The sequence below is a fragment of the Camelina sativa genome, chromosome 6 (genome assembly GCF_030686135.1).
Source record: "Camelina sativa cultivar CO46 ecotype springtype chromosome 6, ASM3068613v1".
NCBI classification, from domain to species: domain Eukaryota; kingdom Viridiplantae; phylum Streptophyta; class Magnoliopsida; order Brassicales; family Brassicaceae; genus Camelina; species Camelina sativa.
Window position 1 is genome coordinate 6,465,294 of NC_141885.1, and position 25,752 is coordinate 6,491,045.

Below are 25,752 nucleotides of genomic sequence, written 5' to 3' on the forward strand. Positions count from 1 at the left end.
AATGTTATAAATGAAGAACCAAACAAATCAATCCAAATATAACCTAACAATCAATCAATTATAAAAAGCTCTTTCAAATTCCTAAACCCAATTGGAAGACTACTCCTCTTATTTGAAATGCATTAACAAAAAAATTAAGTTGAGTTAAGAGGAGAAGAAAATATTTTTTTTTTGGTGTTTGCAAGAGAAGGAAAGCAGATCAATAGTTTTTGGTGTGAGGAGGTTGTCATGGTGCTTTGCTTGCTTGTTTTTTTTTTGTTGTCTCAAATCAGTCCTAAATCATAGGTGGATGCGTGACCATGGCTTACATGAGCAAATGGGAATGTTTTGATGCCTCATGTGAGTGTTTAGGTAGATGTGGGGGATGAAATAGTGATTGATTGTTTGTTTCGTGAAATTTTATGCTTGTGTTGTGTCTTGGTTTGTCTGAGTTTTGAAGTGGAACACGAAGAAGTGATGCCAAGTGTAGCGAGGATATACTCTGAGGTTGATGTGGATCTGGTGTATATCAACACCAGGAGAGTGTCGGTCGGCACCATCAGTGTGGAGTTGGAAATTGTTGGATAAGTTAGAAGTCTTCCTACTCCTAATCAAGTTGTGATTAGTCAAAGAGGATAAGGACAAAGCTTTGTTTAGGAGTTATCTAATACAAAGGTTTTACTATTAGGAATATGATTAGTTTTAATATAAATTAGGATGTTGAGTTGTGACATACTTTAAGAGAGTTTGTGAGATTGAGAGCTTTAGTTTTTGAAAGAGTTTTATAAAGCTAATAAAGAAAAGTTGTTCTTTAAATTTTTTGATCACAAAGCAGAGTTCTTATATTTGAAAACTAGATTTGGTATCAGAGCTTCAGACGAATCTTGAAGAAGATGGGAGATCTTACCGTCTCTACCATCAAACCTAAAGAAGGAGGAGGAGGAGCCTTTTCTATCGGGTGTCCTATGTTAAACATAACAAACTACACCGTATGGGCCATTAAGATGAAGATTGCACTTAAGGTTCATAAGGTGTGGGAAGTTATCGAACCAGAATCTGCAACAAACGTCATTGATGATGAGAAGAATAATATGGCCATTGCTTTATTGTTTCAATCCATACCGGAATCACTTACCCTACAAGTCGGCGAATTGATACAGCTAAGAAGGTATGGGAGGCAATAAAAGCAAGACATGTGGGAGCAGAGAGGGTTAAAGAAGCACGGATGCAAACACTTATGGCCGAATTTGATCGTTTGAGAATGAAGGATTCAGAGAAAATTGATGACTTTGTGGGAAAGTTATCAGAAATCACATCCAAAATAGCTGCACTTGGAGAAAGTCTCGAGACACCAAAGCTGGTTAAGAAATTCTTAAAGTGTCTTCCACGATCTAAATTTATCCACATGGTTGCCTCGCTTGAGCAAGTGTTAGATCTTAACGCTACAAGTTTTGAAGACATAGGTTGACGCCTAAAAGCCTTTGAAGAGAGGATTCAGGAGGCTAAAGAGTCACAGGATGAACAAGCCAAGCTGATGTATGCGAACATGGAAAGACAGACAAACTACAATCCTTGTGAGTTTAATAGTGATTTCAGAACCAGAGGACGAGGAGGAAGATTTTCTTATAGAGGAAGAGGTCGTGGACGCTTCGGAGGTGGACGTGATCTGAAATAACATGTTTCCGTTGCGATAAGACTGGACACTTTGCCTCAAGTTGTCCCGATCGTCTACTGAAGTTACAAGAAGCACAAGAAGAAGAAGGTAGTGATACACAAAACGCTGACGAGCTCATGATGCATGAGATTGTGTATTTAAATGAAGAACGTTGTCTTCCAAGCAAGTATGAGACAAATACCAGAGAAGAAGATATATGGTACGTTGATAACGGAGCTAGCAACCACATGACTGGAGATCAGAGGTACTTCAATCAGATTGATGAGTCAATCACTGGCAAGGTACGTTTTGGTGACGACTCACGGATAGACATTAAAGGGAAAGGTTCTATTGCCTTCGTTGACCTTAATGGAGAACCAAGAATCATGACTGATGTCTATTACATACCGGGCTTGAAGAGAAATATCATCAGTTTGGGGCAAGCTACTGAATCAGGCTGTGATATAAGGCTAAGAGGAGGAATCTTAACAATGCGTGATCACCAGGGAAAACTTCTAGCTAAAGCAGAAAGGTCGATGAATCGACTTTACAAGGTGCATATGGGAATGAGAGATACAGAAAGAGTAAATCTGACCAGTGTGAATAAATCAAGCCGATGGCACGCAAGGATGGGACACGTAAATGCTGCCACATTGAAGTCTATGAGTGATAAGAAGCTCGTTAAAGGAATTGCAGAGGTAAACTTTGAGAAGGAGATTTGCAGGTCATGTTTACTTGGTAAGCACACTAGGAGAATGTTCCCACAGGCTACAGCATATCGAGCAAGCAAGATGTTGGAGCTGGTACATGTGGGGATCTCTGTGGTCCGATAACTCCAAGCACCATTGGCGGTAACAAATACATATTTGTGTTAGTTGATGACCATTCAAGATATATGTGGACAGCTTTACTAAGAGAAAAGGGAGATGCTTTTGAAAAATTCAAAAGATTCAAACAGATAGCAGAACAAGAGTCATGAGAACGCATACAAACATTCAGAACAGACAGAGGAGGAGAATTTGTCTCTCAAGAATTCATTTTTTTCTGTAACAATGCAGGAATCAAGGGCATCTCACTGCTCCTTACACTCCACAACAGAACAGAGTGGTTGAGAGACATAATCAAACCTTATTGGAGATGACTAGAAGTATTTTGAAACATATTCGGTTGCCGAACCACTTATGGGGAGAAGCTATAAGGCATTCTACCTATCCCTTGAATCGAATAGCCACACGAGCCCTTCAGGATATGAAACCATATGAAGTTTTCCGAGGTAAAAGACAAAATGTTGAGCATATACGAGTGTTTGGTTGTTTAGGATATGCTAAAGTGGACAAGCCACATCTGAGATAGCTTGATGATCGGTCTCGCATGTTAGTTCATTTGGGAACTGAACCAGGATCCAAGGCTTACTGGTTATACGATCCAAAACCCGAAAGATAGTGGTTAGTAGGGATGTAGTGTTTGATGAAGCAAAATGAGTGAATTGGGGTGAAGACTTTGCAGAATCAAAGAGTGGTGGAAGTTTCAGTATTGCAGTTGGTGAATTTGGAGCTCATAGAACTCTCAATGAAGAAACGGAGCAAACAGAGCAAGTTGTTGACTCAAGTGATGAAGTCATCGAACATGCCCCTGCTCCTGCGGAACCTAAGACAGAAAATGCAGAGAATGCAGAAGATCAAGTTTTCTTGAGAAGGTCTAGTAGACAAGTCGTAAGACCAAAATACCTTGATGATTACATCCTGATTACTAGTGAACAGTGCATGCTTATTGCAGAAGAAGAGGGAGAGTTACTGCTTTTAACCTTAGACGAAGAACCACGAGATTTTTCAGAGGCAAGCAGATCAACGAAATTGGTTATAGCTTGCACATATGAGATTTGCTCGATTAAAAGGAACCACACATGGGACCTTGTTGATCTGCCTGCTGGGGTAAAACCAATTGGCTTGAAGTGGGTTTTTAAACTCAAAAAGAACTCTGACGGTAGCATTAACAAACACAAGGCACGACTAGTTGCTAAAGGGTACGTACAGAAGCATGGAGTAGATTTTGAGGAAGTAGTCGCTCCTTTTGCTCGACTTGAGACCATACGACTGCTCATTAATCTTGCGGCTTCGAATGGCTAGGAAGTGCATCATCTTGATGTAAAAACGACATTCTTGCACGGTGAGTTACAAGAAACCGTTTATGTTGATCAGCTAGAAGGTTTCAAAGTAAAGGGAAAGGAGAACAAAGTCTATAGAATTAACAAGGATTTGTACGGTTTAAGGCAAGCTCCAAGGGTGTGGAACAACAAGTTAAATCGGATACTCTGTGAAATGCAATTTAAGAAATGTTCAAAAGAGCCGTCGGTTTATGGGAAGAGTGTTGATGGTAATCGACTTGTGGTAGCTGTGTACGTAGACGACTTGTTTGTCACAGGTACAAACAGAGCTGTTATTGATCGGTTTAAGGAAGAGAGGGCATCAAAATTTGAGATGAGTGACTTGGGAAAGTTAACATATTATCTAGGAATGGAGGTGTGTCAACATGAAGGAGGAATTACTTTGAATCAGAGACGATATGCATTGAAGATTCTCGAGGAAGCTGGGATGAAAGACTGCAACTCGGTTCACACACCAATGGAGACTGGATTAAAGCTGTGTAAGTCTTTGAAGGAAGATTCAATTGATGCTACAAGTTACAGGAAGAATGTGGGGTGTCTGAGGTATCTTTTGCATACACGACCTGACTTGTCATACACTGTAGGAGTCTTGAGTCGTTACATGCAAGATCCTAAGGTATCACATGGAGTTGCTATGAAGAAGTGTTTAAGGTATTTAAAGGGAACGGTCAATCTTGGCTTGACATTCGAACGATCAACAACTAAGGTACCAAGACTAATAGGTTATAGCGACAACAACTTCAATGTTGACCCTGATGATGGTAAGAGCACCACAGATCATATCTTCTACTTAAGAGAGAGTCCAATTATGTGGTGTTCTCAGAAACAGGACATTGTTGCGATATCATCCTGCGAAGCTGAGTTTATGGCAGGAACAGAGGCAGCAAGACAGGCTATTTGGTTGGAGGATCTGCTTGGAGAAGTCACTAGTGTACCATGCGAAAATGCAATCATTCGGATAGACAACCGGTCGGCTATTGCTCTCACAAAGAATCCACTATTCCATGGGCGGAGCAAGCTTATTCACACAAGATATCACTTTATAAGGGAATGTGTGGAGAATGGACAAGTGAAAGTTGTTCATGTCCCTGGAGTGAGCAGAAAGCAGACATCTTAACCAAAGCACTTGGTAGGAACAAATTCAAGGAAATGAGAGAGCTCATTGGCATGAGAGATATAGCTGAGAAGGACTTCAAACTTAAGAGGAAGAATGTTGCATAAGTTAGAAGTCTTCCTATTCCTAATCAAGTTGTGATTAGTCAAAGAGGATAAGGACAAAACTTTGATTAGGAGTTATCTCATACAAAAGTTTTACTATTAGGAATATAATTAGTTTTAATATAAATAAGGATGTTGAGTTGTGACATACCTTAAGAGAATTTGTGAGATTGAGAGCTTTAGTTTTTGAGAGAGTTTTCTAAAGCTAATAAAGAAAAGTTGTTCTTTAAATTTCTTGATCATAAAGCAGAGTTCTTATATTTGAAAACTAGAGAAATTGACACCAAGATGGGTATCAATCGAGACCAAGTTCGGCTGGAGCTTGTCAGTTTTCATGTATATTATTTCCTAATATATTATTTTCTAAGAAACAAATTATAACTAATATTTTATGTATATTATTTCCTAATATAGTTATTTAAAATTACAAGTTAAAATTTAGAAATATTGTAAAGTGATTTTAGTGTCATTGCCATTGATAAATCAATTTGTGTATATTTGTTTTAAGAACCAGATAACTATGCTTGAGCTCGAGAAATTTCAAGATGAGTAATTTTTTGATAAGTGATTGTTGAACCATGTGAATAAGGACAAAATACGAAAAAAACCGACCATCATATATAAATGAACCCACATATTTAAAGAAGACCTGAGTCCCACTAAAAACTGTCCATCAGAACTTTACAATATGCAATATAACTTTCTTCTTCTTCACCGTCAACTTTGTAATTTATATAAATAGTACTATATATATCATATCAAAGTCCTCTTTTCGTCTTTAAAATTATTTAGAACATTATGTATGTGATAATAAAACCTTTTAGTAAATATATATATATATATATATATATGTGTGTGTTATATTACAGACATTAGTTTTAATTTTATAAAATTAGTCAGTATTTTTCGAAAACGAAAGGTCGGATTGCAAATATGGCAATTTAGAGAACTTATTTTACATAATACCTTTTTTTTTTATTGATCTGAATTTTTAATAAGGAAGAAACCGAAAACAATATAAAAATGAAATAAAACACTCAAGTATCGTTCTGTTAGGGGCTGGCGACTTGAATCGAACCAAAACCAATAAAAATTGTAGGAAATATGAAAAAGCCATAACTAGATGGCGAACACATCGGCAACCATAATAGTGTTTGTTGAGAATGAAAGTAGTTTAACCAAACTATAAGTTATTTTGAGTCCATTACCAAATTGATATACTTCACCTAGATCAAGGAAGTAGTAAAACTTAACTACAAGTTGTTTGCAGTCCATTATTGTGGTATACGTAAATATATATGAGATAATTTTTGAAAATTTGAGTAAAATATTTAAGGCGATGTTTTTTTCCTTTTCTATGAACTGATGTACCGGAACCAACCTTCAGTCCATTTTGATTTAAAGAATGCATCTCCGGTTCAAAAGGATATTGAACCCGGAGCACAAGGGAACCAGTGCCCGTGTGTAGTCGTGTACTATCATTATATACTACAAAGAAAATATTATAAAGTTAGAATAGGATTAGTGTTAAAGCACTTGTTGAAATTTCTTTTGTTTGTTTTGTAATTTTTATTTAAAGCAGTATATATTATTATTATTATTATTGTTTTGAAAGTTTTTTTCTGAAATATTGTGCCAAAAAACATATGCTGAATATAATTTATGGAAAATGATATGCTAAATATGATTTATGCAAATAACATTTATTTTGTTAGATCATATGGTTATTATGAGTAGTACACATAAAATCCATACTATCCCTGATTACCAAAAATCAAACTAATCTGTAAATTATGATGCCCTAAATTATGAATGTCATAATTTAATAACTACAAAATCATATCTATATCTGTTATATAGTTTACAAAAAAAATTCATGTATTTTATAGTAAGGAACTAGGGATTATTTCTTTATTTTTTTAAATAACCAAAATGTATTGCGTTATTAAAAAAATTCTGTGTTTATTTTTTAAAGAAAATTTTATTAACGTTACCAAATTACAGAAAATGTAGAAACTAATATAAATAAAAAAATGTATGAAAACTAAAGAACAAAAAAATAAATATTAAGCAAATGGTTATTGTGACATTTCAACCTCCAATGTTTTAATATATAGGAGACGGCTTTTGAAATCATTTGGTCACTCTATGACAATTTAGCTATTATTTGATGGAGGTCTCTCTTCCTTCGCCTTAGTTATAACTTATAACTTATAAATCATTATTGCTGTGATTTTTTATTATAAGTATTTTAAATCAATCGAGTAACTCGTGGTTTTTAGCTTATATACATATAATAATAATATATAGGGGATTTTAAAATAGAAATGGTCGCTTTCTTCTGTCCAAATGAAAGTTAAATAATTTTATCTTATCGTATGATTCATCATCTATTTAACGCACAAATGTATACTTGAAGGGTACGAGTTCATAGTTTCTAAGGGTGCAACAAGATGAGTGATCTGTTGTGGATTACAGGACTGTGTGTTATAGCCTTAGTGGTTGTGAAGATTAGTAATTGGTGGTACCGATGGTCAAACCCTAAGTTCAACGGCAAGTTACCTCCGGGATCAATGGGTTTCCCGATCATCGGAGAGACATTCGACTTCTACAAGCCTCATGGATTCTACGAGATCTCACCTTTTTTCAAGAAGAGGATGTCAAAGTCAGATTTTAATCCCTCTCTCTCTCTCTCTATCTATATATATATGTGATCTTGTATGTTTATATCCTTATTCATATGTTTGTGTGTTGTGTGAGTGTTTCAGGTACGGGCCTTTGTTTCGAACGAACATTCTAGGATTCAAAACCGTGGTTTCGACAGATAAAGATGTGAACATGGAGATTTTGCGGCAAGAGAACAAGTCTTTCAATTTAAGTTATCCCGATGGTTTAGTGAAGTCTTTGGGAAAAGAGAGCATATTTTTCAAGACCGGGAACATTCACAAGCACATCAAACTAATAAGTATGCAGCTTGTGGGTTCGGAGAATTTGAAGCGGAATATATTAAAAGATATGGACCGCGTGACCCGCGAGCATCTCAGTTTGAAGGCTAGCCAAGGAAGATTCGATGTTAGGGATGCAGTTTTCAGTGTATATTATCTATCCTTTTTTTTGTGTCTCTGACAAATTTCATTGACAATACAGTTAATGTTGTTGCGTGGTATAGTCTCTCACTGGCTCTTTAATCTGTTTTTAATCTTTGTAGATGATAACAGCTCACTTGACACCAAAAATGATAAGTAATCTCAAACCAGAGACTCAAGCAAAGCTTATGGATAATTTCAAGGCCTTCAGTTTCGATTGGTTTCGGCCATCTTTTACTCTAGAGGCCTTGAAGGGAATCTACAAAACTCTTCGGGTGAGACTTATTTTTTCTTATATTTACTGGGGAGCTAGCACAACACTAAACCCATGATTTCTATGATTGTTTATTATATACAGGCATGCCGAGATGGGATGAAGCTGTTAAACGATGTTTACTCGAAGAGGAATGCGTCAACAGAAAAGCACGATGACTTCCTTAACACGGTGATGGAAGAGCTTGAGAAAGAAGGAAGCTTAGTGACCCAAGATGCGATTGTAAGCCTCATCTTTGTTCTTTCATGTGTCACTCAGGAGCTCACCGTTAAGACCATTTGTTTCGCTGTCAAATTCCTATCGGAAAACCCAAAAGTTCTCGCTGAACTGAAGGTAAATTTTTACATCTAACCATGTGATGGTATTCTAGCAAATATGTATTTTGTATTTGCTAGACACAAACAAACAAGCTTCTTTGTATGTATGTTGATATATATATATAATTGTAATTTGGCAGAGAGAGCACGAGGCGATCCTTGAAAGCAGAGAAGATAAAGAAGGTGGAGTTACTTGGGAAGAATACAGACACAAGATGACTTTCACCAACATGGTAACTAATTAATTGATCTTCTTTCGTCTAAGGCTAGTATAATATATTGTAAGGTTCACATGGTGGACCTTCTATTTACACTACTCTCTTTAGGTTATCAATGAGACGCTTCGGTTGGCAAACATGGCTCCGGTTGTGTTTAGAAAGGCGGTGGAAGATGTGGAAATCAATGGCAAGTACAATAGTACCGATCATGTGATATATCGTATACTACTAAAATATTATTTATTCTACGTTTGACTTTTTTTTTTGGGAGTTTTTGTAACTACAGGATGCACGATTCCAGCTGGTTGGGTAGTGTTGGTTGCAACTTCAGTGGTTCATTTTGATTCTGAAGTCTATGAAAACCCTTTCGAGTTTAATCCATGGAGATGGGAGGTATTGTATATTTTACTCGAAAACGCCAGAACATTTAGTAGATGAACGAAGTTACTCTGGTTTATTATATTTTTAATACGTGCATGATAAATTAAAATAATCATATATTGTTTTTTTACGTTTTATCATTCAACATAAATTTTGTTATAGTATGCATTCGGCAGAAAAACATTTTCAAAACATAAAAAAAAATAAAAAAAAATGCGTAAGTATTTTTAGCTAATCTATTAATTGGAACATTGATGATGGTTATGGTGTGCAGGGGAAAGAGGTGCGGTCTGGGTCGAAAACATTCATGGTGTTTGGAGGTGGAGTTAGACAGTGCGTTGGTGCAGAATTTGCGAGACTTCAGATTTCAATTTTCCTTCACCATCTTATCACAAATTACGATTTCTCGTTGTTCAAAGGCTCTGAGGTGATTCGAGCACCAGCTGTTTTCTTCCCCGAGGGCATTTCAATAAACATCTCCAAGTGTTCCACATGACCTTATCAGAGACTTCTTATAATATATATCTCCTTCGTATCTTCTTTGTTTTTCCTAAACAATATAATATTAATGCTCGCGATTTCAATATCTTCTACATGCAACTCTACAAATTAAATAATACCTTTTATGAAGTTGTTTTAGTGCGGTAACAATAATAATAATTTCTACAACTCTACGTCCAGTTTTATTACCTTCTATGATATTTACTGCGGTAATACTAAGAATATAATCATACAATTTTTGTTTTCTATTTCTTAACGTAATCAACAAATCAAAGAGAAGAAAACAAAACAGTAGTCGTAGACCCTTGTCTATTGTACTGTAAATGGTTTTTTAAACGATTATTATTGAATATGTATGCATTGTTAGGTGTACCATTATTTAGGAAAATCCAAGATATCATATTCAATTCCCGATCTAGTCCAAGACTCCAAGTTAACTTGACGTCTTTAAATTAATCATTCATGTACCCCATGTTTTAAAAATCGGTAGGCAATAGTCGGGCGTAGGAGTCAGGTCTAACGATTAATCAACTAATCAAAGATTATGCGGAGATTAATCGAAAACTAGTTCTAGGATTTATATTTAATTTAAAGCTATATAATTTATTTTTTGTACATTGTACTGAGTAAATCCGCTGATGCAATGGTTAAAATCTTTGTATCTGAGTTTAATGTCAAAGCTTCAAACCATAATAGGTTATTTTTAATAATTACAATTTAATAGAGGATAAAATCGACATTTTCTCATCATCTTTTTCCTTGGCCTGCGCAACCCAACAACCCTAGACGTGAACCAGTTTTTTTTCCTTCATCCGATCGTGACACATGTCAATTTAAACGATCAGAAATCACATATCAAAATTAGTAACTCATCAGATCGTGACACATATCAATTTTAACGATTAGAAATCACAGTTTTCAAGATTGGTAAAATGATGCATAAGATAATTGTAATCATATTATATTAAAAACTTTGTTAATCCTAAAATAAAAAGGATTTTAAATACACCTCTCTATATAAGCAAATAGATGGTGACATATTTTTCACCAAATAAAATAATTTCGACTAGCTTTGTTTTTCTTGGTAAAATTTTTTTCTTTGTTTTTTATTAACCTTTTGTTTGACACATCATCAATCTTGAACAAGTCTCGATGACAATTTGTTTGTTGTCTCGATGGCATCACGTTTTTTCGTCATCGTTTCTTTGAATTTTGTTTCGTTTCTCAATTTTATAATGCATACTACGCAATCTTTTACTACAAGAAAACATGTGTTTTGCGATGGACGAATATGTAGCGAATCCCTCGCAAATTGACAAAAGCGAGAGATTTGTGAGGAATGTCTGTTCCTCGCAAATCGCTTCTCGCAAATCGGTCATCGTCGCAAATCCTTCGCAAAATTTTCGAGGGAAATTATTCCCTCGCAAACTAATCTCAAATTGCGAGGACATATTTAAACAGCAATCTCCTCGCAAATGTAGTATCTAGTAACTCCCTCGCAAATTTGCGATTCTTTTGCAATTATTTTTTCCGTCACAAATAATAATAATGGTATAAAAAAAATTAAAATTTTAATTGCCGGTTAGCTTAATTAGGATTTAACCGGCAATTAGAATTAAACCTGTAATTAAGATTAAACCTGTAATTAGAATTAAACTTTATAAGTTATGGAAATTAAACATTACACATTACAAGGGAGATCAAGTGGTCATTACAAATTAAACATTAAACATTAGAAGGGAGATCAAGTGTTCTAAGCTAAACAGTACACTTTACACATTAAGAGAAAGAGAGGCAGTCAGGTTGCTTGGCCGCCGGTAGCTTCTCCGCCAGTTGCCTCTTCGGTGGTTGTGTCTCCGGCAGCTGGATCCTCTCGGCGAAACCTTGCAGCAAACTCTGGATCTTTCTCTGCAAGATAATCAAAGTAAGCATCATAACTATGCATCTTCTCCAATTGAGTCGCCTGACTTGCGAGGGTAGCTTCGGCAGCAGCAAGCTTTGCCGATAGATCATTTGTATCTTCAGTAGGAGGAGGCGGTTGTCCAATGTGAGCTGAAGATGCTTCTGCTTGCAAGTTCCCAACCCCATATATCCGGTTCTTTTTCTTTGGAGCAACCTGCCAACATAAGAGAGACACACCAACATAAACAACCGTTAGACATTTCGACATTGATACAAAGATAAACTGTAACACACCAACATAAACAATGAACTTGCAAAAAGTAAGCAACATAAACACACCTACAGTTACCTCAGCATATATTTGGTTCTTTGCGGTAAGAGATAACCCGCCGGAAGCACTGCTCTCCACATTATCCCCAGAGAGTAGCTTAGATTCAGCTTCAGCTATCAGGATCACTATAACGACCATTACGACTGTTGATACTCCGGTGCCATCAGGATCACTATAACGACCATTACGGCTGTTGATACTCTTTGCTTCTAACTTTGGTTCAAGCCAAAACTTGACAAAACCTTTCCATACTGTAGGATCAAGCCACCGCGGCATTGCTTCATCACCTTTTCGCTTCCACTTACCCTTCCACCGAGACACTTGATCACTCATCCGAGTCGTCAACTTTGTTTCAAACTCAGTTCTGACTCTTTCGTTGATGGAAGGGTCCCAGTTATATGTTTGCTTCAACAAACATCACATGCATTAGTAATTAAAACAAAAAATCTATATTTAAAACACATCAAACACAAAGTAGACTTACCGCAAAAGTTTCAAACCACCGATTTACAACCGGACCTGGTGTTTGGGTCCAATTGGCATGAGCATGTTTGAAATCTCTTTCAAAAATGGCCCGGACAGTAGCAGCCACAGAAGGGTCCTGGTCAAACCTACAAAGCAAAGGATAAATCGAATGAGGTACTATGAAACTACAAAAAAAAATTAGACAGGAGAAGATACTTACCAGAGGGTACCCAGAGGACGCTTAGGATCTGGTTTCGGTAAGGAAGCACGTCCGGGACTTCCAAGTAACTCTTCCAAAGTAAAAAATGATTGCTGTGGAGACACACGAGAAGTTGATTGCTGAGGAGGATCATCAGGCATCGCCGGAGAGATTCCATGTAGATTATCCTGCATCGCCGGTGATGTACCTTGAGAAGAAGCGGGATAAGGTAACCTTTGGAGATGAGCAGAAGCAGAATTTGTCTTTCGAGTAGAGACTTGAGGAGTTAAACCTTGAGAAGAGATGAATCTCTAGTAAACGTTTTGGTTTACAGAACCGTGTTGCTCATTAGTCGACATCTGAAAGCAGAACAAAAATATGATTAGAATTAACCCTAAACCCCCAAATCAAATTCAATCAAAACCCCCCCCCCCCCCCCCAAAATCATTAGAACCCTAAATTCGAAACCCTAAATTGAATCCCTAAACCCCAAATTGAATCCCCAAATTCGAAACCCTAAAATCGAATTAAAACCCAAATCAAATCATAACCCTAAACCCTTAATTGAATCCCCAAATTCAAAACCCTAAAATCGAATTAAAACCCTAAATCGAATCGAAACCCCAAATCAAAACCCTAAATCGAATCGAAACAAAGAGATAGAAGAGGAGAGGAGGAGACTTACTGGACCTTGATTAACCGGACCTTGGAGAAGAGGAGGAGAAGGGTTCGAGAAGGGTTCGAGAAGGAGATAGAAGAGGAGAGGAGGAGAGGAGGAGAAGGGTTTGAGAAGGAATTGCTATGGTTTAAGCGTTTTGCAATGGATTTGCGACGCATTTGCTATGCATCTAGCGAATTACTCGCAAATTTGTTGCAATCCTTGAATATCTATTTACAAAAACCATCAAAATAATTTTAAAAAATTAGTCAAATGAACTTGCAAGTATATTATAAGGTCCTATAAGCTCATCATACTCTTCTCTATCATCAAACTTTCCAAAATTGTCCAATTTTGCATCTTCCTCCAATCATTAACTATCTTTTACACTATATCATATACATGTTCATTCCATTTAGACAAATATTCCAAAATTTTATAATTCTCCAACAATGCCCTATCTATGATTATAAGTCTTGGATTTATCTTTTTAATTATTAATAGTAATGTTATTAGTCTTTCGGGTTTAGGGTTTAGGGGTTAGGGTTTGAAGTTTTCATTTGCGAGGGAATAGCTACGATTAGTGTTTTGCGATGGATTTGCGATGCATTTTCTATATATCTAGCAAATCTGTTGCAAATATGTCGCAAACCTAGTATATTTAATTTATAAAAACCATCAAAATAATTTTAAAAGTTAGTAAAATTAACTTTCAAGTAAATTATAAGTTCCAATGTCTCATCATACTCTTTCCAATCATCTTTTTAATCATTAATAGTAATGTATTAGTAATGAATTTCAGAATAATTCACCTTATGAACAGATTGAAATATATTTCAGAATAATTATATTAAGTTTTGTAATATTTATATAAAAAAAAAATTTCCTAATTTTGCAATCGATTTGCTATGGCTATCGCAATTCACTCGCACGTCCATAGCAATCTTGCTATGGATACTGTTTTCGCAAATGCGTCGCAATATTGCGATTGATTTGCGAGGAAGGTGACCTTTCCTGCGAATTTGTCGTAAATGCCTCGCAAATGAGCAGCAGATTTGCAACGACTGTCTTCCTCGCAATGTTGCGAGGGATTTACTATGGAGTTTTCTTTTCTCGTAATGTCCTCGCAAATCTACCGCAAATTTGCGAAAGCTGTATTCCGTCACAAGTCGTCCTCGCAAAACGCGTGTTTTCTTGTAGTGTTTGACTTTGAAGTATTAACAAAGTTTCTTAGGCATAATAACTAAGGCTTTTGGAATTAACAAATTTCTCATGGTGTTATTATTTGTAACAAACCGTCCCGTGGACCCCACTAGCCCATCCGCTAGCTTGCCCCCATAGGCGGCAAGCTGGCCCTGCAGGTTAATTGGTGACAGCTTGTCCTGTGGGAAGGTTGTTAAAGGGTGGGGACCAGGGTTCGAGGAACGCCTGGCGCACCAATAACCTACTGGTGGATTTAGATATCCACAGTGAGGGGTTAGGATCGATGCCCTGCAGGAACATCTTAGGGCCTATGGGGGCAAGCTAGCATAGGGGCTAGTGGGGTCCACGGGATTGGTTGTCATATGATCAATTAGTGACAGCTTTCCATGTGGGAAGGTTGTTAAAGGGTGGGGACTAGGGTTCGAGGAATGTCTGGGTGCACCAATAACCTACTAGTGGATTTGGAGATCCACAGTGAGGGGTTATGATCGATGTCATGTAGGGCTAGCTTGGAGCCTATGGGGGGCAAACTAGTGGAGGGCTAGTGGGGTCCACGGGACGGGTTGTCATATAAAAATCAATTTTTATGTAACAACACGTCCCATGGACCCCACTAGCTTGCCCCGATAGATCAATTGGTGACAACATGTCTTGTGGGAAGATTGTTAAAGGGTGGGGACCAGGGTTCGAGGAACGTCTGGCGCATCAATAACACTACAACAAATATCTACATTGATAGCAGTAGAGAAATGCTATAATATGTCATTCATAGCTTTTTCACAAACGCTATGTTAGGTCACTGTTATCGTAGGTATCACACATACGATAGCGCCATATAAGTATGCTATGATAGAAGACTCTACCATAGGAGTAACCAAATGGTTTGTTATCACAATTTTTTAATTTTTTAAAATAATGTTATAAGTCATTTTACACGCTATGTCGCTATGTTAGGAGTTTCTACTATAGCTATATTATAGCTTTAATGGAATGCTATTTTATATAATGTCATGGTATTTTGTTTTTCAAAATTTATTTAATTAAATTCATATTTCATAAAAGAATCAACATACATAACCTTAATATTACATTAACCAAAATAAGTTTTACATAAGTACCACCAAGTCTTTAAAAAAAATAAAGCTAACATTACAAAGAACAGAGACAAACTTTACATGTACATGTAATCTATGCAAGCCTTTCTTAGCTGCTCACTTTGCCTTGAAACAATCTAATGAACAGCCACTAGTTCATTTTGAATGTATGAAAAAGACGTATTCTTTATGTTCTTCGTACTGCAAGACAGACCAAAATGCAACAATAAAGATGCTCAGTTACATTTTCACTAACTGGCAATAAGCAAAAAGGTACAATAGATAGTAATCCATAAGCAACAATTTAGTCTTTTCTCAATTACACATACTTACAAGGTGTGTAATCACTTCACAATCGCTACCAGTGTGGAATTGATGAGACTTGAGGTTTTCACACAAAACCTTGTGGTTGTATATCTCTCCATTGACCTGACATCGTGAGCACATTTGATTTACTATTCAGATGATACAATTGACAAAGGTCTAAAATTTTACATTTGTTCACACATGATTGACATTAAATACCGTGACAACGATGGTCTCGTCTTCGCTATAGAGCGGTTGGTCTCCATAAGTTGGGTTAATGATGGCTAAACGCTCATGAGCAAGATAACAATTTTCATAACAATGGAGTCCACTCCAATCAGGACCTATGCCTAAACCTACACAAACAGAAGTAATCAATCCAAACAATCAATTCGGGTCTTCTCCAAAAAGATCAAATCTTTTTTTGGAAGCCAAATCAAACAGTGACGTTCGAAAAAATATATTGGAAAATTTAACATTAGTTACTATCAAAAAATTTTGTGACGTTGAAAAAGGGTCTTTAGTTTCATTGGTTGATGGAGCAAGTCACTTTTAGATAGCTAGAAGACGTGAACATGTTCTCTCTACACAGAAGGAGAGTAGAGCCAAGGTTCTCTCTCTGGTGGAAGATTTTGGACGCAAGGTTATCTTCCCAAGAGAAGAAGGTGGGGGAGATTGAACGCAAGGTTATCTCCCCAAGGGAAGAAGACAGGGCAAAGGTTCATGACGCAAGGTTCTCTCCATAAAGGACGAGGGCAGAACCGAGATTCTCTAGATGGTTACTCATACACTATTCTGATGTAATTTATTTTTTATTCAAAATATTTTTTGACCCAACAATTTTAGTGATTAAATAAACTATGCAAAAGTGAAAATAAAGATACATATAATTGTTGACTTAATTTTTTCATATAGATATTTTCTAGATGGTGGTAAATAATATATTTGTATCATACAATATACATAGGTGCAAAAAATACACTTTTAATGATAACATACATAAAAAATTTGTATATGGATATAAATCATTGTATTATAGCAACAAAATATAAATAATGTACAATAATTTTTAATATATTTTTATTAAATTTAGTTTTATTTACAAAACCTTAAACCTGCACATCGGCGGGTCTATATCTAGTACAATAAAACCTCTATAAATTAATAATTTTTGGACCAAGACATTTTCTTAATTTATAGTAATATTTATTTATCTATAAATTTATTATTATTATTATTTTATAGTGTAAATTAAGAATTATTAATTTATAGATATATTTTTAATTGTTTAATTTTTTAAAAGTTATGAATTGAGACAGTTTTTGCTAAATAAAATTTGAATTTTGGATGTTGTAAATTTTATGATATTAGAATTGATTTTGAAATAATTTAAAAATATTATTGACAATAAATTCAAATATTATAGACAAATTCACTTATACACATGACATAAATACTCAAATTTATGAATAAGAATATCAATTATCGTATTTTAATAGTCTATCAAACTATCAAAATGTAAATGATGCATATTTAGAAATTGAACACTTTAAAAAATATTTATGAAATGTTATAAAATATTTTATATCATTATAGTTTGAAGATACAACATAACAATTGTTTTATAGATATAAGGTTTAAGAGAAACATACTAACAATTGTTTTATAAATATGAGATTTAAGAGAAACATACTTTACAATATCAGTATATATATGTAAATTTATAGGATTATTAATTTATGATATTATTGGACTATATTTTACATGAGGATTTCAAAAAAAAATATTATCTTATTATCTTATCGAATTTTGTTATTCTTTAAATTGTCCCGACTTGGGACTAGCAAAATTTATTAATTTATAGAGTATTAATTTATAGAGGTTTTACTGTATAATTATATTTTAAGGATTTTAACAGATTATATGTGTTTAATAAACTGTTTAAATAATGAAACCCATTATACATTCCATGTATTCATCATTAATTTGCTACATTCACAAAGGTTAAAACCAAGAGGTTAATTTATATTTGTTGAAAACTGAAAAAGAAAAATCAATTTTCGTATGATTAGTAGGGAATTCATCCGAATTTAGCTTCTCTTTGTTTTGGTTTTTGGGATACTAAATTTTATTTACACGGTCTTACTTCCTCCAAGTTCTTGAAAAGGCAAAGGTACAGACTTGAAGGCTCTGTATTTCCCCACATTGTTCAGATGTTCATTCTCCAACCTGATTGCAAAAACAAAGATCACTCCAACATTATCTTCTGTTTCTATTTTTTTTTCTTGGATCAAAATATCTGAAATCAGGTTTTATGCTAACACCGAACCTGAAGAAGTTCCAAATACCGCGACGAACAATCTCTAAACATGCAACAACAGCAACCAAAGCTCTTTTATGCAAAAATGGGGCTTCTTTAATCCCAAGAACCGTCTGCATCCATGCCAGCCTCAGCACTACATTCACCGCCTTCATTTCAAATCCCAATCAAGCTGTTAGAAATCCCGCGAAAACGCTATAATTCAAACCTGAAAATAAGCATTTATTTCTATTTGTTTTTGGTTTACCATGACAATGAAGTATATGCTTTTGTAAGGAACTAAGAGTTTGTCACGAAGCCACGGGTTCTTGGAGTTGCGGTTCATGAGACCCCAATCCTTGAAAATGTCCCAATAAGTATTGAACAATGTGGCAATGGTCGACGTTGTTACAGCCACCGTTAGCCAGTATGTCCCTCTCTTCATCTCAAAAATTGTCCTAGCTGCAACTGCTAATATAGTCGACAGATACTTCAGCGCGTTAAGGCCGTGCGTTTTATCTTTCTCCTCCACCAACCTCCTTATAGACTACAAGAGAAAAAACAAACAAAGTTTCATACATTTTGAAAGGGTCAAGATTTGCATGTAATTAATTTTTCGAAGCAGCAGGATTTGATGTTAAAATATGGATTTATAACGTACAGTAAGAGATGTGGGTTCGATGTAAACTACAGAATTTTAATGTTTTTGAAATAGTATGAATCACGGAGTTGATGTAACGTAAATATTTTTAACGTTTTGGAACAAAAAGAGTTGCTGGTTTATAAAGAAAAGTATTGATCTTTAATTTTTTCCCAAGTACCTGAGCGAAGCGGAACCAGTAAGGAATGATGGCAACGACAAGGTAGAGTTCTTTGTAAATTTCACTATCATAGCATGTGTGTGTTCGTTTCTTGAAATCTCCACCCCATCCATAGTAGCAAACATAAAACAATAAGCTTCTGAATGTTTGGACCTGTGAAGAAACCAATACCAAATTAATGTTCTCCTATAAAGGAAGCAAACAGATAGATCAACCAGATGCTAAACCAAGCAAACTCGTTACCTGACTTGTCAACTGATCTGCAAGGAAGAAGTCCGGGAGAATAACCTGGCAAAGGAAAAACATACTCACAAACTATATATGTAACGTCTTTTACAAGTTTTTATTACTTGGACTGAACGTTACCTTGTAGAGAGGACTTAAAAGACAACGAAAGACACTTCCAACAAAGAAATATCGGCTCGAACGATATATTATATTGAATGGGCAGAACAGCGCAATCATCAAGCACTGCGATCACAAGTAAAAAAAAACTTTTCAAAGTATTGTTAAAGATTGGTATCAATGATCTTGTTTTTCATAACTTACAGCGAGAAGAGCCAAAGGAACTAGCTCCGTGATGACACTGAAACTTTTGGTTCTCGGATCCATTTCCATGTCAAGATTCGAGATGACTCCTCCGAATGTTAAAACTGCTAGACCAGAGCCTACAAGTAGAACTTCTCTATAACCAAGATCATTCCCTTGCTCGAACCCGAAGATAAACGGGTAATTTACTCTGCATCGGCTCCAGAAATATATGTCTGCTGCAAACATAAACAAATGAACCGCAACAAACCCAAACAAGCTGCAAAAAAACAAATGTTATTTAGCTCTATCTTTCATTGGACCTAAATGTAACTTTGTAACGGACCTGTAAAGAGGGAAGATGTTCTCCATGTACTGATGTCGTCCCTCGCTTTTTGTTAAGCCTCTAATATGCACAAGAACCGTTATTGCAATGGCGAGAGCCACAGCGCAACCTGAAAAGAACCCTGTAGATAAAGATGAGGTCTTAGTCTATGAGAGAGATACTAAAACTTACTATTCATAATAAAGCTAAGAAGATGAATAGAGTACCGAGGAAGTATGTGGTTCTGTGTTTCTCCCTCTTAGTTTTAGGCCTTAAACATTTCATTCCCTCTCTATGATTTCCATTGGCGAAATGCTTAATAAACGTCGCTTCCACTCTCGACATGAGCCTCGAGACCTGAAAATGTAAACGATATTATATATATGTCTGGTATACAAAATTAAAAGAAACGAAGAGGTGATAATATATGTATTATAACCTCATCGCAGCTACCCAAATACGAGTGGTCCACTGTATTTAGATAAGGCTTTGATGCATTCCTTGAAGTAGTCTACATAAACAGTACACATATATCCCAACATAAAGAAACAAAAAACAAGATTCTTAGTTAAAAGCTTACAATTTGTAAGTTACAAACCTTGTCATACTTCTTCAGTATCTTTGCAAACGCCAATTGATTCAAGAAGCTGCAAAGAGAGAAATGATGAGAAAACAGAGGTTTCAAGAAACGTAAGGATTTTTAGAAAGTTGTTTCTTACCAATAACTCTTTAAAAACCTAAGTTTCTGATAGAACTCAACAAAAGCACGGCTCATAAGCTCCTCTGCTCTCTTAAGCTCGGGTTTGCTAAAGGTTTGCTCACTAGGAAGACCGAGGATCATCAATTTAAGAGTAGACAATGGAGTCTCAGGCTCGATCTTGAGCTTTATATGATCCAACATCTCTACTGGAGCAGGTTTAAACACTTTCTTATCCTCTGTCTCTTCCACTTCTCTGATCACATCCATTGGTGAAGTTGCTACAATATCAAAAAACATTCACATTAACCTTCATTATTATAACCTTAAACGTTAGATATTAAGCATTCTTAAAACAAACCTGGAGTCCTCACTGTTGCATGAGGAGAAGAAGGAGCACTAGAGACGCTATTAATGTCAGGAGGGAGATGAACGTTAGGATTCTCAACCTTAATTCTAAGAGCAATCAAAACATTTAACTGTCTACTAAGCTCATCAGCTTCCTCCATAACATTCTCAACTTTTTGCTTATAAAACCTCAAGACCTTGTTGAATTCACCGTCGAGCCGCCTGAAAAACTGAACCTCAATCTCTCCTCCTTCCTCAGCCGAGCTAAGAAACGTCGTGGTGTAGCTCGCTGACTCGTCTTCGTTGATCAAAATGACTTGTTCCTCGTCGTCGTCGAAGAGATGATAATGGTGATGGTTATGTCGTTTACTACTCAAAGGATTGTGAGGCTTGTGTGATTTTCTAGGAGAGCGAGAAGCTCGGTTCGTTAGACCGCTAAATGCGCGGTAAAGAGAGATTCTTCTAGATAACCCCGCGGAGCCTGTACCGCCTTCTTGGCCTTCGGCTTGGAGCGGTGCGTTTTCTCCCGAGGGTGGAGGTGGAGGAGGAGGATGAGGAAGACGTTTTTGTAAGCGAAAACGAAGGATCTGTTTGACGATTGATTTGAGAGAACGGTAATCCATGTAGGCTTCTCGCCATTCTTGGATCATCTGTGTTTCGAATTCTCTTCCAAACTTCATCTTTCTTCTTGATCTGGTTGTTGTTGTTTTTTTTTCCCGGAAATATTATAATTTTTTGTTTCCGGGAAAATCCTCTGTTTCTCTAATCTTCTTTGTTTTTGGTTATGGATTCAAGTTTTTTTTTTTTTTTTTTTTCTGGTAATCAAAGACTATATATGTGTGTGTAGAAATAAAATTATAACGAGAAATGGGAGAAAAAAAAAACAGATTTATTGTGCCTTCCAAATACAAAACATCTCATGCAAATAATAGAAAAAAAAAATCATAACAGATGAAATAAAATCACTGCATGCTAAAGGAAAACTATGAAAGGAATATGCATGCTAAGGAAACAAATTAAAGTTCTTATTTAGGGCGTTAAAAGCCTTGTTGATTACATAGTTATGGTCTTACAGAGAAATATGAAAATATGAAAATATACTAATCATTCAATGGGATAAATTAGTATATTTTAGTCTTATACGAAGCATTTTAGTCTTATATTTTAGTCCATTCAGCAATCGTACCGAATTTACACAAAACTTTTAAAATTTCATAATGCTAATCTCTCTATCCAAAGTACTCGAAACTGAAGGAATTTACTCGGAACTAAACCGGATATCCAAACTTCCATGACTACCCCAAAATATTAATTTACTTTTAAAGTATAATTTTAAAAACTCCAAATTGCAATATTCGTTTCATTTTAACTTTTTAATTAAATTATTGAGTGGTTCCTTAATTTCATTACAGTGTTTGGGTATATGGGTCGAACTAATTTTATTACCATATCTAAATTCACAAACAAAATGTGAAATATTTTTGCATTACTCGTCTATTACACAAAACTCGTGGACGAGGTTTATTTGTAACCACAAGTGTAAAGTGGTAGTCCCCTTGACCTTTTTTAGCAAACTAAACTTAAACTCATCAGTTCCTTGTTACACGGAAGAAATGTAAGAAAATTTTGACAAAAACCAAAACAAGACTTCATAATATTTTTTTTTTTTTCTAACAAATCCCAAATTTTCATTTTTGTTAAAAACTGGAAGATGGATTTGCTACCATTAAGATGTAAGATTCACATGACAACGACGTTAAAATGGATCATTACAATGATGACGTTGGCGACGATGATGATGCGAAAAGGAGAATCAACGAGATTGGATATGGAATCAGGTATCCACAAATGTATCTCCGATGATATCAAATTTAATTACATGACGGTTGGAACTTATTCCATCGTCAATCCAAACGAAGGTCACCATCTTCCGCCTTCTCACAAACTCTTTGTCACTGTAAGCACTAACTATGAATCGAGAGGATTATATAATCTATGATTCATTTGATGGAGAAATCACGTTTCATGTATATAAATATATGTATATCTAGGTGACGTCCCCAAAAGGGAAAACCCATCATCACGCAGAGAATGTAGAGTCCGGGAAGTTCGTGTTCACGGCAGATGAAACCGGGGATTACATGACGTGTTTTGTTGCTCCAGGTTATAGACCTGTAGCAAAATTCGCGGTTGATTTCGAGTGGAAAAGTGGCGTAGAGGCTAAAGATTGGACCACCATTGCCAAAAGAGGCCAAATCAACGTAACATAACAATATATATATATATATATATATGTGTTTTAAAACATAACTATAGTTTCTTTGTGGATAACTTTATGTTGTTAAGTTTATAATATGTTAATCTCCAGATGCTGGAGGTTGAGGTGAGGAAGTTACTTGACGTGACAGAAACTATACATGAAGAAATGTTTCAGCTCCGAGAGAGGTACATAGACAAGTCTATAAATGACTAGTTTTTATTTTATTCCAATATATATATGTAACATACCACTCAAACTGTTGCAAACTGGGTTGTGAGCTTGCATTTCGTTTGATGTAGACAGTAGACCAGCGAGATTGTTGAGAATTTTGATTAACATGAAATAGTGATCCTAAAAATGATAAATCAGTTTGTTGTGGTTTATAATGGGTAATATGAAACTGTGTGACAGGGAGCGTGAAATGCAAGAGTTGAACCGATCAACGAATTCAAGAATGGCGGCACTAAGTATATTGTCGTTGGCGGTTACGTTGTCCGTCGCCGGTTTACAACTATGGCACCTCAAGTCATTCTTGGAAAGGAAAAAGCTCCTATGATCAAAACATGTTGTTGCTTCTGTTTTAAGTTTAAAAGATTTTGGTGATTTCGGTTTGGTATTTTATTTACTAAACCAATTTATTTTCTTAATCTTGAATTTTGAGAAACTGAAAAAAATTGCATTTTATTTTGTTAGACTAGAGTCCACCAATCTTGAGGTCTTTTATTCTGTTTGTTACATAATAGGCATGTGAAATTGATTTATTACAGTGTCTTTTAGTGTTAAAAAATTTAGGAGGATATAACATAAATACAAACCTAGTAGAGCAGGGTTTCTGATGTAGTTTAAGATTTACTTCAATAAATGGTCATTCATCGTTTGAATGAAGAGATATATAACCAAATAATGTTGAGATAAAACTTAAAAGATCCAACTTTCTCCATTAATGCTGAAAAATCTCCATTCAATCAAAACCGTTAAATGAATTTATAGCATAGCTCAGTAGGTGTTTTAGCTGACCACCCAAAATAAAGTATTTTCACGGTCACTAAGCGCCGACAATATTTAATTGATATCAATATGATTGTGGTTCTTGTTTCAAAACAAGTTAGATTGTGGTTTAATTCTCTGTTCTCGATTTGGTTCTGTTTTGTATTACACACCAAAAAAGAGCCTTAGTCCTCTCACGCTAGAAAAAAACACACTACACATATTTCATATGACTTGTTGAGGTCTTATCGAAGTTAGCACAAATGCGAAGCAAAAAACAAAACAAGAATTAACATAAACGTAGAGAGAAGTGTGCTTAGGTTACTTATTTAGTAGTCATAAGAATGCAATCCAAATTCAAGAATGCCTTTTTAGTCATCGTCATCACGATGGCCGTGGTGCTTATCCTTCTTCTTCTTCTTCTTGTCATCATCATAGTCCTTATGGTCCTTCTTCTTCTTTTTGTCATCATCATAATCATAGTGCTTCTTCTTCTTCTTATCATCATCATCATCATAAGAATGATCCTTCTTCTTCTTCTTCTCATCATCATCATCATCATGATAGTTCTTCTTCTTCTTCTTCTCATCATCATCATCATCATCATGATAGTTCTTCGTCTTCTTCTTCTCATCATCCTCATCATCATCATGATAGTTCTTCTTCTTCTTCTTCTCATCATCCTCATCATCACCATATTCCTTCTTCTTCTTCTTCTTCTCATCATAATCACCACCATGATGGTCCTCCTTGTAATGCTCCTTCTTCTTCTTCTTCTTGAACTCATCATCTTCAGAGATATTACCATCTTTCTTCTTCTCCTTCTCCTTCCCACTCTGCCACCAACATTTCAAGAAACCATTTGTTTCAAACTCATCCAAACAAACCATTTTCACATACAATGAGATCTAGATGCAGAGTATATAAATTACAATTTCACAAACTCACATGTTTTTTGTGACCTTCTTCATCACCATCCTTGTGACCTCCATAGCAAGATCCATGCTCCGATTCAGTTTTCCGGCCATACTCAACCTCCGCTCTCCCTCCATATCCGGAATCAGGTTTGCGACCATACTCAACCTCCGTTCTTCCGCCGTATCCAGAATTAGGTTTCCGGCCAAAATCAGATCCACCGGGTCCGGGTCGGGAGTAGCTACTGTACTCGGTCTTAAGAGCTTGGTCTTCATAAGCAGGAGGATCGTGGTTTAGAGAAAATTTAGGTCGCTGATACTCGAACGCGTCGCCGGCCCTAGACGAGAGAGGGTAACAAGTCTCGTCGGACGGCGGAATCGAACGGCCGTACGTTACGGTGATGTCGTAGCCTCCACTATACGGCGTCGGATCGTAATCTGCGAAATCGTCGACGTCATTGTCGTCGTTGGTGTAATACGGCATCGTTTTTTGTAGAGTTCGTACTCACTCCTTTTTTTTTTTTGGGATCTCTGAAAAACGAAAGGTTATGAGTATTTTTGGTTTCCTCTGTTTACATGGCGACTACTACGTAAGGAAAAGTCAATGGATGTCACGTGGATAT

The 25,752-nt window shown here is 35.9% G+C and overlaps 4 protein-coding genes and 1 long non-coding RNA gene across 5 annotated transcripts; 2 read left to right on the top strand and 3 right to left on the bottom strand.

Moving 5' to 3' along the window:
* Positions 1–557: 557 nt before the first annotated feature.
* On the bottom strand, positions 558–5,290 carry LOC147942339 (uncharacterized). Its single transcript, XR_015559508.1, has 3 exons — positions 5,167–5,290; positions 1,115–3,791; positions 558–1,035 (listed from the first exon to the last, which is right to left on the bottom strand). It is a non-coding gene; the product is annotated as an uncharacterized LOC147942339 (long non-coding RNA).
* A 1,863-nt stretch (positions 5,291–7,153) lies between these two features.
* Positions 7,154–9,960, top strand: LOC104773009 (cytochrome P450 708A2). The gene is made up of 8 exons (XM_010497559.3): positions 7,154–7,680; positions 7,784–8,108; positions 8,224–8,376; positions 8,460–8,708; positions 8,833–8,925; positions 9,019–9,097; positions 9,197–9,303; positions 9,566–9,960. The coding sequence occupies exons 1-8, from the start codon at positions 7,469–7,471 to the stop codon at positions 9,785–9,787; spliced, it is 1,440 nt and encodes a 479-aa protein (XP_010495861.2). The 5' UTR covers positions 7,154–7,468; the 3' UTR covers positions 9,788–9,960.
* A 7,914-nt stretch (positions 9,961–17,874) lies between these two features.
* LOC104773010 (phosphate transporter PHO1 homolog 9-like) lies at positions 17,875–21,867 on the bottom strand. Its single transcript, XM_010497560.2, has 13 exons — positions 20,982–21,867; positions 20,643–20,901; positions 20,522–20,570; positions 20,363–20,434; positions 20,151–20,280; positions 19,945–20,065; positions 19,620–19,878; positions 19,437–19,541; positions 19,314–19,358; positions 19,071–19,223; positions 18,518–18,796; positions 18,280–18,419; positions 17,875–18,179 (listed from the first exon to the last, which is right to left on the bottom strand). The coding sequence occupies exons 1-13, from the start codon at positions 21,646–21,648 to the stop codon at positions 18,083–18,085; spliced, it is 2,376 nt and encodes a 791-aa protein (XP_010495862.1). The 5' UTR covers positions 21,649–21,867; the 3' UTR covers positions 17,875–18,082.
* Positions 21,868–22,501: 634 nt separating this feature from the next.
* LOC104773012 (transmembrane emp24 domain-containing protein p24delta11-like) lies at positions 22,502–23,989 on the top strand. The gene is made up of 4 exons (XM_010497561.2): positions 22,502–22,925; positions 23,020–23,229; positions 23,337–23,413; positions 23,640–23,989. Exons 1-4 carry the CDS (start codon positions 22,680–22,682, stop codon positions 23,782–23,784), a joined length of 678 nt encoding a protein of 225 aa, XP_010495863.1. The 5' UTR covers positions 22,502–22,679; the 3' UTR covers positions 23,785–23,989.
* Positions 23,990–24,415: 426 nt separating this feature from the next.
* LOC104773013 (uncharacterized) lies at positions 24,416–25,752 on the bottom strand. The gene is made up of 2 exons (XM_010497562.3): positions 25,164–25,752; positions 24,416–25,051 (listed from the first exon to the last, which is right to left on the bottom strand). The coding sequence occupies exons 1-2, from the start codon at positions 25,611–25,613 to the stop codon at positions 24,587–24,589; spliced, it is 915 nt and encodes a 304-aa protein (XP_010495864.1). The 5' UTR covers positions 25,614–25,752; the 3' UTR covers positions 24,416–24,586.